Genomic DNA, 14,386 nt, shown 5'->3' with positions numbered 1-14,386 from the left:
ATGTGGGGGCTCGATCCCAGGACCCTGGGACCATGACCTGAGCCGAAGGCAGACACTTAACTGACTGAGCCACCCAGGTGCCTGTACATTAGAATTTTAAATAAATAATTTGATGCTAAAAACAGTTGGGTACCTTATGAACATCAATATATGACTCTCCCCCTCCCCACCTCTGATTTTCATTGTTTCCTTTCTCTTTCAGGAAGGAGATGGATAAAGCAGATGTTTATTGGGGCATTTCTTATCCCAGCTATGGTGTGTGGCACTGCCTTCTTCATCAATTTTATAGCCATTTATTACCATGCTTCAAGAGCCATTCCTTTTGGGACAATGGTAAGTTGCTTGAATCTTACTTTGAAACTGGAAAAATGCAAATGTTCGGATATGAGGCCTGCTGTCTCTCTGAAGTAACTCTTACTAAGAAGAGGTTTGGTATTTGCAGCCAGTCCCTGCTCAGTCCTGGAAAGTTAGGTGAAGAAGATTTTTTTCTTCATTCTGTGAGCCAGTAAAGTGAAAGTCCAACTTAAAAGTATGACAGGAGAATACTATACCTTTTATCAGAGATGGGAGAAACTGGTGACTACATTGTAGAAGAATAAAGAAAGGAGGGTATTTTAAGGTGATAGGTGGGTGCGTTGGTTGAATTAGGTAGTGAATCTTCTCCAGAACACATTTTCTTTTTTCAGTAGCAGTGTACTTATTTTTAGAATCTCATTAAACATTTATATTGATAATATGTGTTACTTTGGACATTAATATCCTATCTCATTATTTTACCTTTAATTACAGACTTAGAAATATTTTAGATTTTTTAACTACAGTAAAACTGTAACACAGATATATACCAGTGCTTTACAGAGGTAACCCACAGTTTCCAAATTTCTCCTGTTGTTACCTTTTTACTAGAGACAGAGTTTTTGGCCTGGAGTAGACTTTAGTTTTAATGTACAGGGTAGAAACATGTGTGTGCCCATATACACGTGTGTGCAAGGTGCAGGATGGTTACTGCTTTTCAGAGAGGCTGTGTAATTTGGTCAAGATCATACAGATCATGGCAGCACTGTAACTGGACTCTTTCTGAATTTTAATCTTATTTTGGTTTTCTTTTAGCTATGTGAGAGTTATCAAATGCTTTCACAAAAGTTCCAGATGATTTTGCTTTATAATCCAGGTTTTTCAAAGACATTGGATATATACTTTTACTAAATCTTTGATACTTCTTAATTAGGAATATTTTTGAAAATTGCCTCAAAATTGAAGAAGTTTTTTTGTTTGTTTGTTTGTTTGCTTGGGGTTTTTTTTGTTGTTGTTTTTTTACAAGCCAAAGTGAGTGATGGGGTAAAGTAATTAATTATATTCAGAACTGGAAAATAATTTACTTGATAGTACTTCCAGGCCATCAGAAAGTATCTATAAGGAGTTAGGGACTTCTTAAAGATGATGTGCTGAATTAATTACTTTCATAGTGCTTTAAAAATGAAAATTCAGATTCTGCTATAATTTTCCTCATTGAATTGATGTGGTGAAAATGATATTTTAAAGTTGCTTCATTTTACTAAAATTATAAATTTTACCACTCTTAAATGCAGTTTTAAATGTTAATAGTCAATGTGATTTGCCTTTAGATAACTTAATAACTACTAGAATATAGTTCCAGGCTCCATACTAAGCCAGAGAAGGTTTATAAAATTGTTCTGTGGCATATAAAAGAATGGCTCTTGGTGTTTAGCAGGCTCCTAGAATACCATGTTCTTAAGTTGCATTCTAATTTGGAGTGAAGGAATGCTAAGTGAAAGATACTCCATTGCCCTCAAGTTTTAATCAGATGTGTGCACTAACATTTTTTTTCTCCTTTTAAAAGTATCAAAATTTGTTTAGAACATGAAACTTAAGAACTTGAGTTAATGTTTGACCTAGTTGTTCATTAAGTGTTTAACTACCGAAACTCATATTTTTAGTTATTTGACTTACTGACATTATGAAGGAAGTGGTTGTATTGTCTCATTAACTCAATGGTTCTCAACCCTGCGTACACATTAGAATCCTTGGGAATTTTAATAATTTCAGTGCTCACGGCTTCATCCTAGCCAATTAAAAATTATATTTTTTAATTTTTTAAAGATTTTCTTTAAATCCAATCACTGGTGTTTACCTGATTCTAGTTCCCAGCATCTGTGGATGGATCTGTCAGCTGAGAGGCTCCCAGAGCATACGTTTCTGAGAAGCTGGATGCCCCTACTTAACTGAACTTCTGGTTTGCAAATCAGTCTTCAGATATTCTTATTTCCTCTTCCCCAAGGCTTAGCTGTTTCAGTCCTCCATTCCTTCGATCACTTGGACATCGAACCATTTCTTTGGGTGATCTTGTCTCTAGTACTCTGTTTTCTCAAATATTCCACAGTGAAAGTTTAAGCCAACCTTGGTAAAAGTGACTTCAGGCTTCTGACTTGCTTTGTCGAGGCACCTGAATAATAGGGATTTTGCCCACTGGGATCTCGAATTTTATTGGAATACTACTCTTATCATCAAGACTAGCCCAAGATAAGACTGAAAGTGGGCAAGGTTTATCTTCAGACTCCAGCTTCTCTGCTCAAGTGTACCAAATTACACATAAAAGCTGTTAAATCCAAGTCAGATTAAACATGAACAATTATCAATTTTCTTAGCTTAATAAAGATAAAAGTAGAGGGTGGTGGTAATAATCTGAGCTGATATCTACTGCCCTAGGTTTAAGGGATGGTGCCTAAAGTCAAGAGAGTATTACAAGAAGACTAAAGAGAGCATTTAAATGAAATCTGGGGTCATGGACTCTCCAGAGACTCTCCAGAAGTTGGAGTGTTCTGGCCAGAGGTCTGTCCTGGCTACAGGGGAGAGCATGTACTCGAAATCAGATTGATTCTGAGAAGATAAAACCTTCTTTTGGGGGGACCTTATTCAAGAATGATTTAGGTGTTATACCCAGAGTTTTTGGTCCTGTGAGAGTTTATTGGGAATGAGGAGGGATTTCTCAGGATGTTCTGAAAACAAGTTTTAAGGCATGAAATCTGTGGGCTGTAAATCTCAGATCCTAGGTTTGATGTTATTATAGGGTTTCAAGGGACAAAGGAGCAGTTGCAGAGTTTTAAAACTCAAAGTTGCAGAATAGCATAGGAACTAATAACCTTATCTCTAGTCTAGTATTAAGCTCAGCATGTACTGATAAATCCTTGACTTATTGTACTTTATTGTTTTTTCTCTCCGTGGTTAGAATAGTTGGTAGAGAAGAAACAGCAGTCATGGGTGAACCGTGTTGTATCTGTCATCTTCAGGTCTGTTTTATTTTGGGTGGGGGACATCTTGAACATTGTCAGAAATATGCCATCGGTTTTAGAAAATCATATTTCACAAATATTTGGGGAAATGCTCTTTCATGATCCAAGTCTTGGACCATAACTGGGAAAATGGCTTTAACAATTGGAGGCTCTCAAAAATGAAATTCATGATATGTGATCAGAATACCACAGTGAGGAAACAGTGGAGGCCAAGATTAATGGACAGGTGCTATTTTATATTTTATGATCTCTCAAAGTTTGTGAGAATACAGTATACCTAAGTGTAAAAGAATAATAACGATCTGTAAAAATAGTGTTAGAAAAACTCTGTTAACCAACCTGAACTTCTGACAAATGCTAAGACAAGAATTTGTAAAGATACTTTCATAGCAAGACCACAGGCTCATTACATAGGATCAGTGACATAACCGAGTGAAAGAAGAATGGCTCTAAGCCAGTCTTTCTCTTTCTATTCATTAAAAAATAGCCTTTAAACAAGAAAAAACAAGAGGAAAATAGTCCCTGATAAAGGGGATAGTGAAGCCTAAGACAGATAAGGAGATTGATTGATGGTACAGGAGTAGCCAGCTACCTTAGCTGTTTAGTCTGCTGCTTATGTAAGTGACTAGATATACTGAAGATCATGCTGATAAGTAGTGTTTGAAATAACTGTGTAAGGGAACAGAAGCACTATGTAACTGGACATAAGCAAATTTACTTTTCCAGAGGGAAAGGAAAAAAGTGGATTCTGCCTTACAAAATGTGAACTTGATAAAGCACGAGATTTTAGAATATTATTAAAATTTATCTTTTAAATCACAGAAATAATGAACATTAAGAGCTATTATGGGTTTATTAAAACGAAAATGCTAGAACAACTTCATTTCCCCTTTTTGGTAGGTTTTAGTAGAGAAGAATAAAGGAATATAAAGTATTGATCTTGGACAAGATAGAGAAATGTAGGTGAACAGTACAGTCAGGTTGATGTGTAATGAAATAATTATATAATTAAAGAATTGGGGGGGCACCTGGGTGGCTCAGTGGGTTAAAGCCTCTGCCTTCAGCTCAGGTCATGATCCCAGGGTCCTGGGATCGAGCCCCACATCGGGCTCTCAGCTCGGCAGGGAGCCTGCTTCCCCCTCTCTCTCTGCCTGCCTCTCTGCCTACTTGTGATCTCTGTCCGTCAGATAGATAAAATCTTTTAAAAAAAAAAGAATTGGGATGATATTCCGGATAATATGTTACATACTCTTTTCCGGTAGACTTTTGACTTTGGCCAGTTCAAATAATTGTTAATGATTTGTATAAAGGCATTATGATTTGATGATTAAGTTGAAAAAGAATGTGAGATTGGGTGTGTCAACTACAGTAAAAAAAAAAAAAAGTAAAGAAGAAACCACTAAACTTTTCCACAGTGGTTTCATCATTTTACATTCCCACTAGTATTGTATAGGAGTTCCAGTTGCTCCACATGATCTCCAGCACTTGATGTGGTCAGTCTTTTTAGTTTTAGTCATTCAAGTGGATACATACTGTTGTCTCATTGTGGTTTTAATATGCATTTTCCTAAAAACTAATCATATTGAAGATACTTTTATGTGCTTATTTGTCATCTCTCTATATTTTAATGAATGTTGTAATCTTCGGCTTGTTTTTAGTAGGTTATCTTGTTGAGTAGAAAAGTTCTTTGTTTATTGTCTGTAATAGTCCTTTGCCTTATAGTTATTTTGGAAATATATTCTCCCATTTTGTGGCTTGACTTTTCATTCTCTTAAGAGTATCTTTTGAAGAGCAAAAGTAATTAAGTCTAATTAATTTTTTTTTCTTTATAGTTTGTACTTTTCTGTCCTTTGCCAAAGTAGAGATCAATAAGCTTTTCTCCTGTATTTTCTTCTGGAAATTTTATAGTTTGGACTGTTAAGTATGATCTATTTAAGATCAGTGATTTTATTTTTAGTTAGTTTTGTTTATTGTATGAGTTAAGAGTTAAGGGTTTTATTTTGTTTTGCTTATGGTTATTTAGTTTCAACACCATTTGTTGAAAAAGTTATGCTTTCTTCACTGAATTGACTTAGTATTTTTGTCATTTAATGTGGATCTATTTTTGAACTTTCTGTTCTCTTTCATGGATTAATTTGTCATGTTTTTCTGCCAGTGTCACACTGTCTTGATTACTATAGATTTATAATAAGTTTTGAAATCAGTTCTTTTTCAACTTTGTTTTGGTATTTTCAAGTTCTTCTTATTTCCATGTAGAGTTTAGAATGACCTTGTCAGTTTCTTAAAAAAAACAAAAACAAAAACCAAAAAACCTACTGAGATTTTGCTTGGGATTGTATTGAATCTATAGATCAATTTGGGAAGAATTGACATATTAACAATATTGAGGTTTTTTTTTTTTTAAGATTTTATTTATTTATTTGACAGAGATCACAAGTAGGCAGAGAAGCAAATAGAGAGAGAGGAGGAAGCAGGCTCCCTGCTGAGCAGAGAGCCCGATGTGGGGCTCGATCCCAGGACCCTGGGATCATGACCTGAGCTGAAGGCAGAGGCTTTAACCCACTGAGCCACCCAGGCGCCCCAACAATATTGAGTCTTTAAGTTATAGAATACAGCATGGCTCTTAACTCACTTAGGTGTTTTTAATTTTTCTCTTTTATAGATTTTAGTGCTTAAATTTTGTATGTCTTTTTTGAATTTACATCTTTTATTCTATTAGTAAATGACATTTTAAAAATTTCAAACTCAGATTGTTTGTTGATGGCGTATTTAAAAACAATTGATTTTTGTATATTGGCTTTGCATCTTGCAACTTTGTTAACCTCATTTATCCTATTTTCTTTTTTTGTAGGGTCCTAAGATTTTTTTACATAGATTATTATGTTATGTGTGAGTAAAGACACTTGCATTTCTACCTTTCTAATCTGTATACTTCTTTATTTCTTTTTCTTGTGCACTGGCCAGAACCTCCAAGTGCAGTGTTGAAGGGAGGCAGTGAGGGCAGACTTTCTTGTCTTATTCCTTCTATTGGAGGGAAAGCATCCACTTTTGTGCCATCAAGTGAAGTATTACCTGTATTTTTTCTTTGTAGATGCCCTTCATGTTTCTTGTTTTTTTTTTTTTTTTTTTAAGATTTTATTTATTTATTTGACAGAGATCACAAGTAGGCAGAGAGGCAGGCAGAGAGAGAGCGGGGGAAGCAGGCTCCCCGCTGAGCAGAGAGCTCGATGTGGGGCTCGATCCCAGGACCCTGGGATCATGACCTGAGCCGAAAGCAGAGGCTTTAACCCACTGAGCCACCCAGGCGCCCTGATGCCCTTCATGTTGATGAAATCCTTCTGCTCCTAATTGGCTGAGAGTGGTTTTTTGTTTGTTTGATTGTTTGTTTGTTTTGAATGGTGGTTGGATTTTGCACTGGCTTTCTCTACATCTTTTGAGATAATCATTAACTCGTTTTTTAGTCTGGTCATATGGTCAATTAATATTGATTGATTTTTGAATCATAAACTGATTTTTCATTCCTTTGATAAACCTCAATTTGTTACGATGTACTTACCTATTTTGTATGTCACTGGATTCAATTTGCTAAAATTTGTTGGGTATTGTGTCTATATTTATGAAAGCTACTGGTCTGTAGTTTTCTTTTTTCCTGGTTTTGGTATCAGGATGATGTTGGGTTCATCAGATACATTTTTAACCTCAAATCCAGTGTTTCTCTGTTAAAGTGGAGTGAGAAGTTACTTACTAGCATATTGAAAATAATCTCATAAAATAGACTTCTTACGGGCATTTGTGTTTGATTTGTAGATCATTTGCCCGGATTAGTAGATCTTATTGTTGAAATGCTTAAACTGAAGCTCAGTAATTTTTATATAGATTTAAAGGCATAAAATGTATGAGGTAGAAAAAGAGTGATAAAAATTGTCTAGTCTGAGCAGATGTTGAAGAAACACATAATGACCGATAAGACAGTATATTTCCTGAGAATCAACTTACCTGAAAGCAATTACTGTCTGTCACAATAAATAAAGTGCATATTTTTAACATTCCAAAATAGCCCATCTCTGAATGCATTTTCCCTTTCCATTCCATTCACACCATGGATTTCGTAAAAGGCTGGTCTAGAAGCAGAGCTAGAATAAGAACTGGCCAAATTCTTTGTTTGTGACTGAGATTGGGAAGAGCTGACAAGTTGGTTCATCTTTGGGGTATTAACTACTGATAGGCAGTACTTGTTTCTAACTTGCTTTTATTGTAGATGGTGGAGGTGCTCAACCTGGAGTAAGTCTTTCCTCCCTCCTGCTTTTACTGTTGGTCTAGGAAAGGAGGCTAGGGGAGAGTCCTATATTGGTTTGAGTTCCGAAATTTTCACAGTGTATTAGACTAATGTTTTTTTTTAACTTTTAGCCACTAAATTTCATTTTACTTATTTATTTTTTTAAAGGATTCCTATTTACTTATTTATTTGGCAGAGAGAGAGAAGGCACAAGCAGGGTGACCTGGAGAGGGAGAAGCAGGCTTTCCACTGAGCAGAGAGCCTGATGTGAGGCTTAAACCCAGGACCCTGGGATCATGATCTGAGCTGAAGGCAGATGCTTAACCAACTGAGTCACCCAGGCGCCCCTACTAAATTTCATTTTAAAATGAAACTTTGTGGAAGCCAAATATAGAAAACAGATATAAGCATGAATCTTTTAGTATTAATAAATTTTGCAAATTCAGTATTTTAACATTCTCAACTTAATGAGGAGCAATAAAGTTGTGATGAATACAGATCTGATATAAAGGGGTATGAATAAGAGTTCAGTCATGTCTTCTTCAGTAACCAATTTATTTGGTTGAATGTCAGTCTTGAGAAGAATTCTGACATCATGGATGATTTAATTCATATGACTTTTTTTTTTTTTAATAGCTTGCCTTAAAATCTCAGAGTACTTCAAGTAAACTCATCCAGAACTTGAACATAAAGGAAGAGGAAATTGGTTCCACAGTTCAGTCTCTAACAGTTTCTAACAAACTGCTCACATTCTTTTTATCATGTTTAAGAAAACAGACAAGAAAAGGGGGAAAATTGGACGAATACCAAACAGTTGATAATGTCTTGATGAGACTTTTTATTGATTATTATTATGCTTTGAATGAGCACACAGGCAATATATGCTCTCACATCATTTGCCACTTACTTGCCTGTCACACACATGTGCTGTAGTGCATTTGCTTGTACAACTTTGGGTGAACAAATGAGTGCAGACCTGAATTGGATGGGGAGGGGGGAAGACCAGTGTAGCATCACGAACCTTCCTAATCAATGACTCATTTATAAGAAGTCCAAATCTGTACTCAGTGTTGTTGGCAGGAGAAACTATTCTCAGATTTGTATGAAAATGAGCTAGCCTGGTTATGATAGCTTCAGTGTGTTAATACTTGGTACAGAAATCATTTGGATCTGTATTTTTTTTTAACCACACTTAATTTTTTAAAAACACTGTTTTCAAAGGAATATTCAAATTAATTTCTTGTGGAATTTCTAAAGCTCTTCAGCAGGACCTGAGGGGTTTGTAGAACAATTTGAAAACCATTTCCTAGACCATGTCATTCCTCATAGGAATATTTTCTTCAGCTTCTCTTCGTTTCTTGTTTGAAATTAGAGTTCTGGTAAATTCAGAGGGAAATATATAGAACTCTGTTACGATGTGTTAACACGTACGGGTCTTGTATACTTAATGATATAGCAAATCTCAATAAGAAAGCAGTCAACAGCAAGAATTGAGACAGAATTCATCCACCAGATATGCATGAGACAATGTAAAATTTGCAGTATTTTGAACGATTAATATATGTCAAAGCAGCTTATTTTCCATGTTTCACGTTCTTATTATAGGAGTATAAATTCATATTATTAATAGGCCTAAACTGAGATACCAATAATTTGAGTTCCTAAACTTGATCTTTAAAATGGAATTCCAGGACTCTCTTAACTCTCATACATTTATTCAAGTCTTATCTGGAAGAAAGATGATGACCTTTGGCTTGTTTAAAACACACAAGCACATGCACATGCACACACACACACACACACACACAAGTATATAATGAAGATGTGGTTTCACTCATGTTGCTTCAAAATAGACTCTCTTGTATAATAACTGGATTTTCTACCCCAACGCTTCTTCATTTTTCTTAGTTTCTTCACCATTTTCTTTCAACTTTTCTCACTTTTACTTTTTATTAGAACCCTAAAATGTATAATAGAAAGTTATCTCAGAGGCAGTTCAGTCCTCCCATTTTACAAGAGTTCAGAGTGAAGTGGTCTTAACCATATTCTGGCTGGCGAAGAGCTTGAGTGTGTGTCCTTGAGTACCCAGATTTATATAAGGAAAAAGGCACAGAAATAATTATTTTCCTAACTGACTGCTTTGGTTCTAGAATTTCTATGTGGTTTTCCCTGTAACGTTAGACTTCGAACTGCTGATGGGCAGAAAAATACTCCTACCGTTTTAATATTGACCCGCCTGTGCATAAACAGAGCTATGCTTGTGTGAAATAAGGCAGTGTGGAATAGAAACATGCACGGTCTCTGAGACAGGGAGATCAGAACTGAGGTTTTGGTGTGGCCGCCTCCTAGCTGTGTGGGCATGGGAGGTTACTTAGCCTCTCTTCATTTTCTTCATATGTAGAGTTGGGAAATAACATGCAAAGCTTCCTGAGCTCAATAAAATACAGCCAAATAGATAAGTTGGTTATAATGAGAAAAGATAAAGGATATGTTAGAAGCATGACAGCTGAAAGTAACATCAGGAGATTAAAAAGGACCGCAGCAGAGGGAATTGGGAGAACGGGGCACAGGAGCAGCTGTTGCAGGCGAGAAGCAGTTTGGCTTGTATTTAGTTCAATTCTAATACTTTAAGGCACATTCTTTGCCTCTTTTCATTAGTGTATATCTTATACAATTTTAACCTATATTGAACTTAAACATTTTCTTTTGTGGTCAAATTGTGTTTAAATTTTTAAGTGTCCCCTTTATTTTTATTAATGTTATTCTGAGTAATCATACACATTTTAATTTAATTTACAGGTGGCCGTTTGTTGCATCTGTTTTTTTGTTATTCTTCCTCTAAATCTTGTTGGTACAATACTTGGCCGAAATCTGTCAGGTCAGCCCAACTTTCCTTGTCGTGTCAATGCTGTGCCTCGTCCCATACCGGAGAAAAAATGGTAAAGAGAATGATAAATCTTATGTCATTGTTCCTCACAATATAGAAATTCAATATAGAAAGGCAATTATGTATATGTAACTTGTAGAATTGGCATGTATTTATAAGAAAGACTATCTTAAGTTTGAACTTAAGAATTCGTCTTTTTACTTTTTCCTTTGACCTATATTGTTAGTAGTAGTAATCAATTATATCCTTATTTCACTTTCTGAACATTGGTGTGATTTACAGATAAGTTAAATGCTTTGATAAGTATACTAGTGCATCTAGGTGGGTGGGAGCTAAAGCTGCAACAGTTTTATTATTGTATATAGGACAAAATTGATCTGCCTATTTTTTTTTTAAGATTTTATTTATTTATTTGACAGAGATCACAAGTAGGCAGAGAGGCAGGTAGAGAGAGGGGAGGAAGCAGGCTCCCTGCTGAGCAGAGAGCCCAATGCGGGGTCTCAATCCCAGGACCCTGGGATCATGACCTGAGCCAAAGGCAGAGGCTTTAACCCAGGCACCCCCTTGCTGCCTATTTTTGAAAGAAGTTCTGTTGGAACATATCAATGCCTGTTCATTCACATATTATTGGTGACTGCTTTCACACTGTGGCGTCAGACAGAGACCGTGTTGCCGTCACAACCTGAAATAGTTACCGTCTGTACCCTCACAGAAAAAGTTTGGCAACCTTGGCTTATAATTTAATTTTCCTTTCCAGATATTTTATTATTCTAAATAAACTGACACACATTTATAGCTACATATATCATACAGGTTGAGGGATGAATTAGGACTAAGACCAGTTACAATTTCCTGGCTTAATATTCTTTGTCTTTACTTCTGGGAGAGTACAGAATCTCTCAAATACATTCTGTCACATCGTATGCACAAAATGTGTTCTTGAGGTCCTCCTAGAATTCCAGATTAATCCTGACAAAAGATGATGAGTATTTCTGTGAAATGGCTGAAGACATTCTTTAATTGCAGCAGAATGTACGTAGTTTACAATTTCTTTGACCAATCAACTTTGAAAGTATGATTCTTGACGGGTTTTTAACTTGAGGGAATTTGTATTTTTTCAAATTCCAGACATAAAATGGAATGTCATTAATGTATTTCTATGTTTTGTAATTCAAATTTAAACAAAATGTGAACTCATATAAATATATTGCCTTTTAAAGTTAGTAAATTAAATGTTTTAGAGCTGATTTATGCTATTCTGCTTTCTTCATTTTCCTAATTCTTACTAGTGGACAAAAGTAGAACAATCTTACCATATATACATTTATTACATTCTCCCTTTCATAAGAATTGTTGTACATTAAACTCTACATATCCATAATAAGGGATATATATTGAAAAGCCTCTGTTCCTAGATATTTTACCTTATTAATAGACATAGTTTGCATTCAGATACTTACATACACAGTCTTTTGTAGAGTTGGAGGTCATTAATAGGAGTGGAGGCTGAATAAAAACAGCGCTTTTAAAGGAGGGTGATCTGTTTTAGTCTTAGGATTGTCCAGGTTCCATTTTTTCCTTAGATTGGTGATTGTGAGAAATTCTGTAGTTTGTTTTTTAAAGTCCATTTTCTCTTTCAAATCAAGATTAGACTCGAGGTCACTAGGGCTGGTGAAGGAGAGGAAGGAACAACACCTGACCTTGGAAACCCTGGGTAACAGTTAGTTGGAGGAAAGCTCATGTGTATCTTTATTTTCCATATATAATTACATGGGATCCAAAATCTGGATACTAGATCTGGCTTTCATTGATTGTGTTATCTTGGGCAGATTATTTTTAACCTCTGGATCTTGGATTCCTATAAAGGGAGGAAAGAAAACTGGATTAAATGGTTTTTAAAGTTTTGTTTTGTTTTTTCAGCATTCATACTCCCAGTTTCTTCTCAGTTTTGTTTTGCTTTTTTTTAGGGAGGAAGAGAGCAAGAGAGTATGTGTGTATGTGTGTGCATGTGCACACATGTGCGGGGCGGTGAGCAGAGGGAGAGAGAGAATCTTAAGCAGGCCCAGCAAGGGGCCTAATGTGGGACCTCGATCTCATGACCCTGAGTTCTGATCTGAGCCAAAACCAAGAGGCAGACTCTTAACTGACTGAGCCACCCAGGCACTCCCCTCTTCTTGGTTTTTTAGTTTGTTTATCCCAGAGATAGTAGTTTAGTGTCTTTTATGTGCCCGATACTGTGCTGGGCACTGGGAATACCTAGAGGAATAGCTTCTGCCTGCCAGAGTTTCTAAACTAGTGAGGTGTGATATGGATGTGATCACACAGTTCCGCATGGTGCGGTAAGTGCTGCACAGGGTTATGATCAGGAGGCAGGGCAAGTATCAGGGAAGGACCCACCTCTTTCTGGGGGACTTAAGAAGGATTTTACAGGGAGAACACTGGAGTCAGTGCTTGCAGGAGAAGTATGACAAGAAAAGGCATTCCAGGTGGAGAATTACCAATTGCCTTGTTTGTTGAGTGAATGAGTGAGGTTTGAATTTTATTTTTTATTCACTCTTTGGCTCTAGCGTAACCCAGATCTCTTAACACCTTAATTGTATAATTCACAGGCAGAGAAATTATTGAACCAAGGAAAGCATGACCACAGTTTGGGAAACATTATTTCAGAGAGGGCTCTAAAGACTTTACTTTTCCTGTGGCTTTCTATAAATAAGTGCCTGTAAAGTCTTTAGAAGTTTTTGAGAGATGTAGAACAGGAGCAAATATCTAGAGTTTTTCCTGAGTTCTGTCGGTAGAAAGAATTTCTATTCCCCAAATTCTTATCCCAGCCTCTTATGCCAGAAAGAACTTTGACTAAAACCTATGGCTGATTTGAATCCTACCTCTGCATTAGAACCTGTTTGAATTTTTTTTTTTCTTTTTACTGGTTTGTTTCTATCCCTTGGGTTATTTTTAAGTACCAAGCATCTGCTTTCTGTTACCTGGATTGATATAGTGTAATGTGAAAATCATACTAGAAGTTTATTGCCAATTTTAATATTTTCCAGGTTCATGGAGCCTGCAGTTATTGTTTGCCTGGGAGGAATTTTACCTTTTGGCTCAATCTTTATTGAAATGTAAGTTGTGGCAATGCATTTATGTTTTGAGGGATATAATTGTAATAAGAGAATTTAGGAGTTGGAGTAGGTGTAGAATCATCAGATGGGAAGGCATCTAACAGAGAATAGTCTGATAATTTCATGGCTCCCGGAAAGGGATCTAACATAATTATCTAACATAATCTACCTAAAAGCAGTTTTCTGCTGTGGTCTCAAATATGCAGGTAAAATTTATGTTTTATGTTATGTTCTAGAGCCTTCTTACCTAACAGGAGAGCTTAGAAATCAAAGAATGAATGCTAAATGAATGCTAAAGAGTACTAAACCTGGTTTTCTGGTTTTTATTATATTTTGAAAGTGTTTCTGAGGGTCTAGGGAACTAGGTAAACCATTACCTACCAGTCAGTCTAGATCTTGACATCTTCGGATACATGTATTCCAAGTCTCCTTCCATAGAAGTCTTCAGGAGTGCTGTAGAATGTGTATGTGTTTGGGGGTGGGAGGTACGCACCTGGGGCCCAGGTACCATGCTTCATACCTGCATCCCTGGCACTACCGCAAAATATAAGTCTTTTCTTTTCTCAGCTTGTATTCCAGTGTTCCTTGATGAGAATGCTCTGGCATTTTAGGCAGGACACTTCTTTGTATGGGACTTTCTCAAGAACTGCCGTCATAATCCTCTGGTTCTTACCCACAAAATGCCAGTCATTGTGACTACTCAGAACTCCCTTACACATTTCCAGATGCCTCACTGCTGATTGTCTCCCGTACAGTGGACACCTTCTTAACAGACATGATGGGATCTGATAATTGG

General features: G+C 36.3%; 1 protein-coding gene across 1 annotated transcript in view; it reads left to right on the top strand.

Annotated features, from left to right (window-relative positions):
* Positions 1–14,386, top strand: part of TM9SF3 (transmembrane 9 superfamily member 3) — a 71,211-nt gene that overhangs the window by 43,197 nt on the left and 13,628 nt on the right. Inside the window, exons 9-11 of the mRNA XM_082722147.1 lie at positions 203–333; positions 10,387–10,526; positions 13,522–13,590. Coding sequence (XP_082578273.1) covers positions 203–333; positions 10,387–10,526; positions 13,522–13,590 — 340 coding nt within the window. The remainder of the gene's footprint in view (positions 1–202; positions 334–10,386; positions 10,527–13,521; positions 13,591–14,386) is intronic.

The sequence above is a fragment of the Mustela nivalis genome (assembly GCF_964662115.1).
Source record: "Mustela nivalis genome assembly, chromosome: 2".
NCBI lineage: Eukaryota > Metazoa > Chordata > Mammalia > Carnivora > Mustelidae > Mustela > Mustela nivalis.
This window is presented reverse-complemented; position numbering and strand designations above follow the sequence as displayed.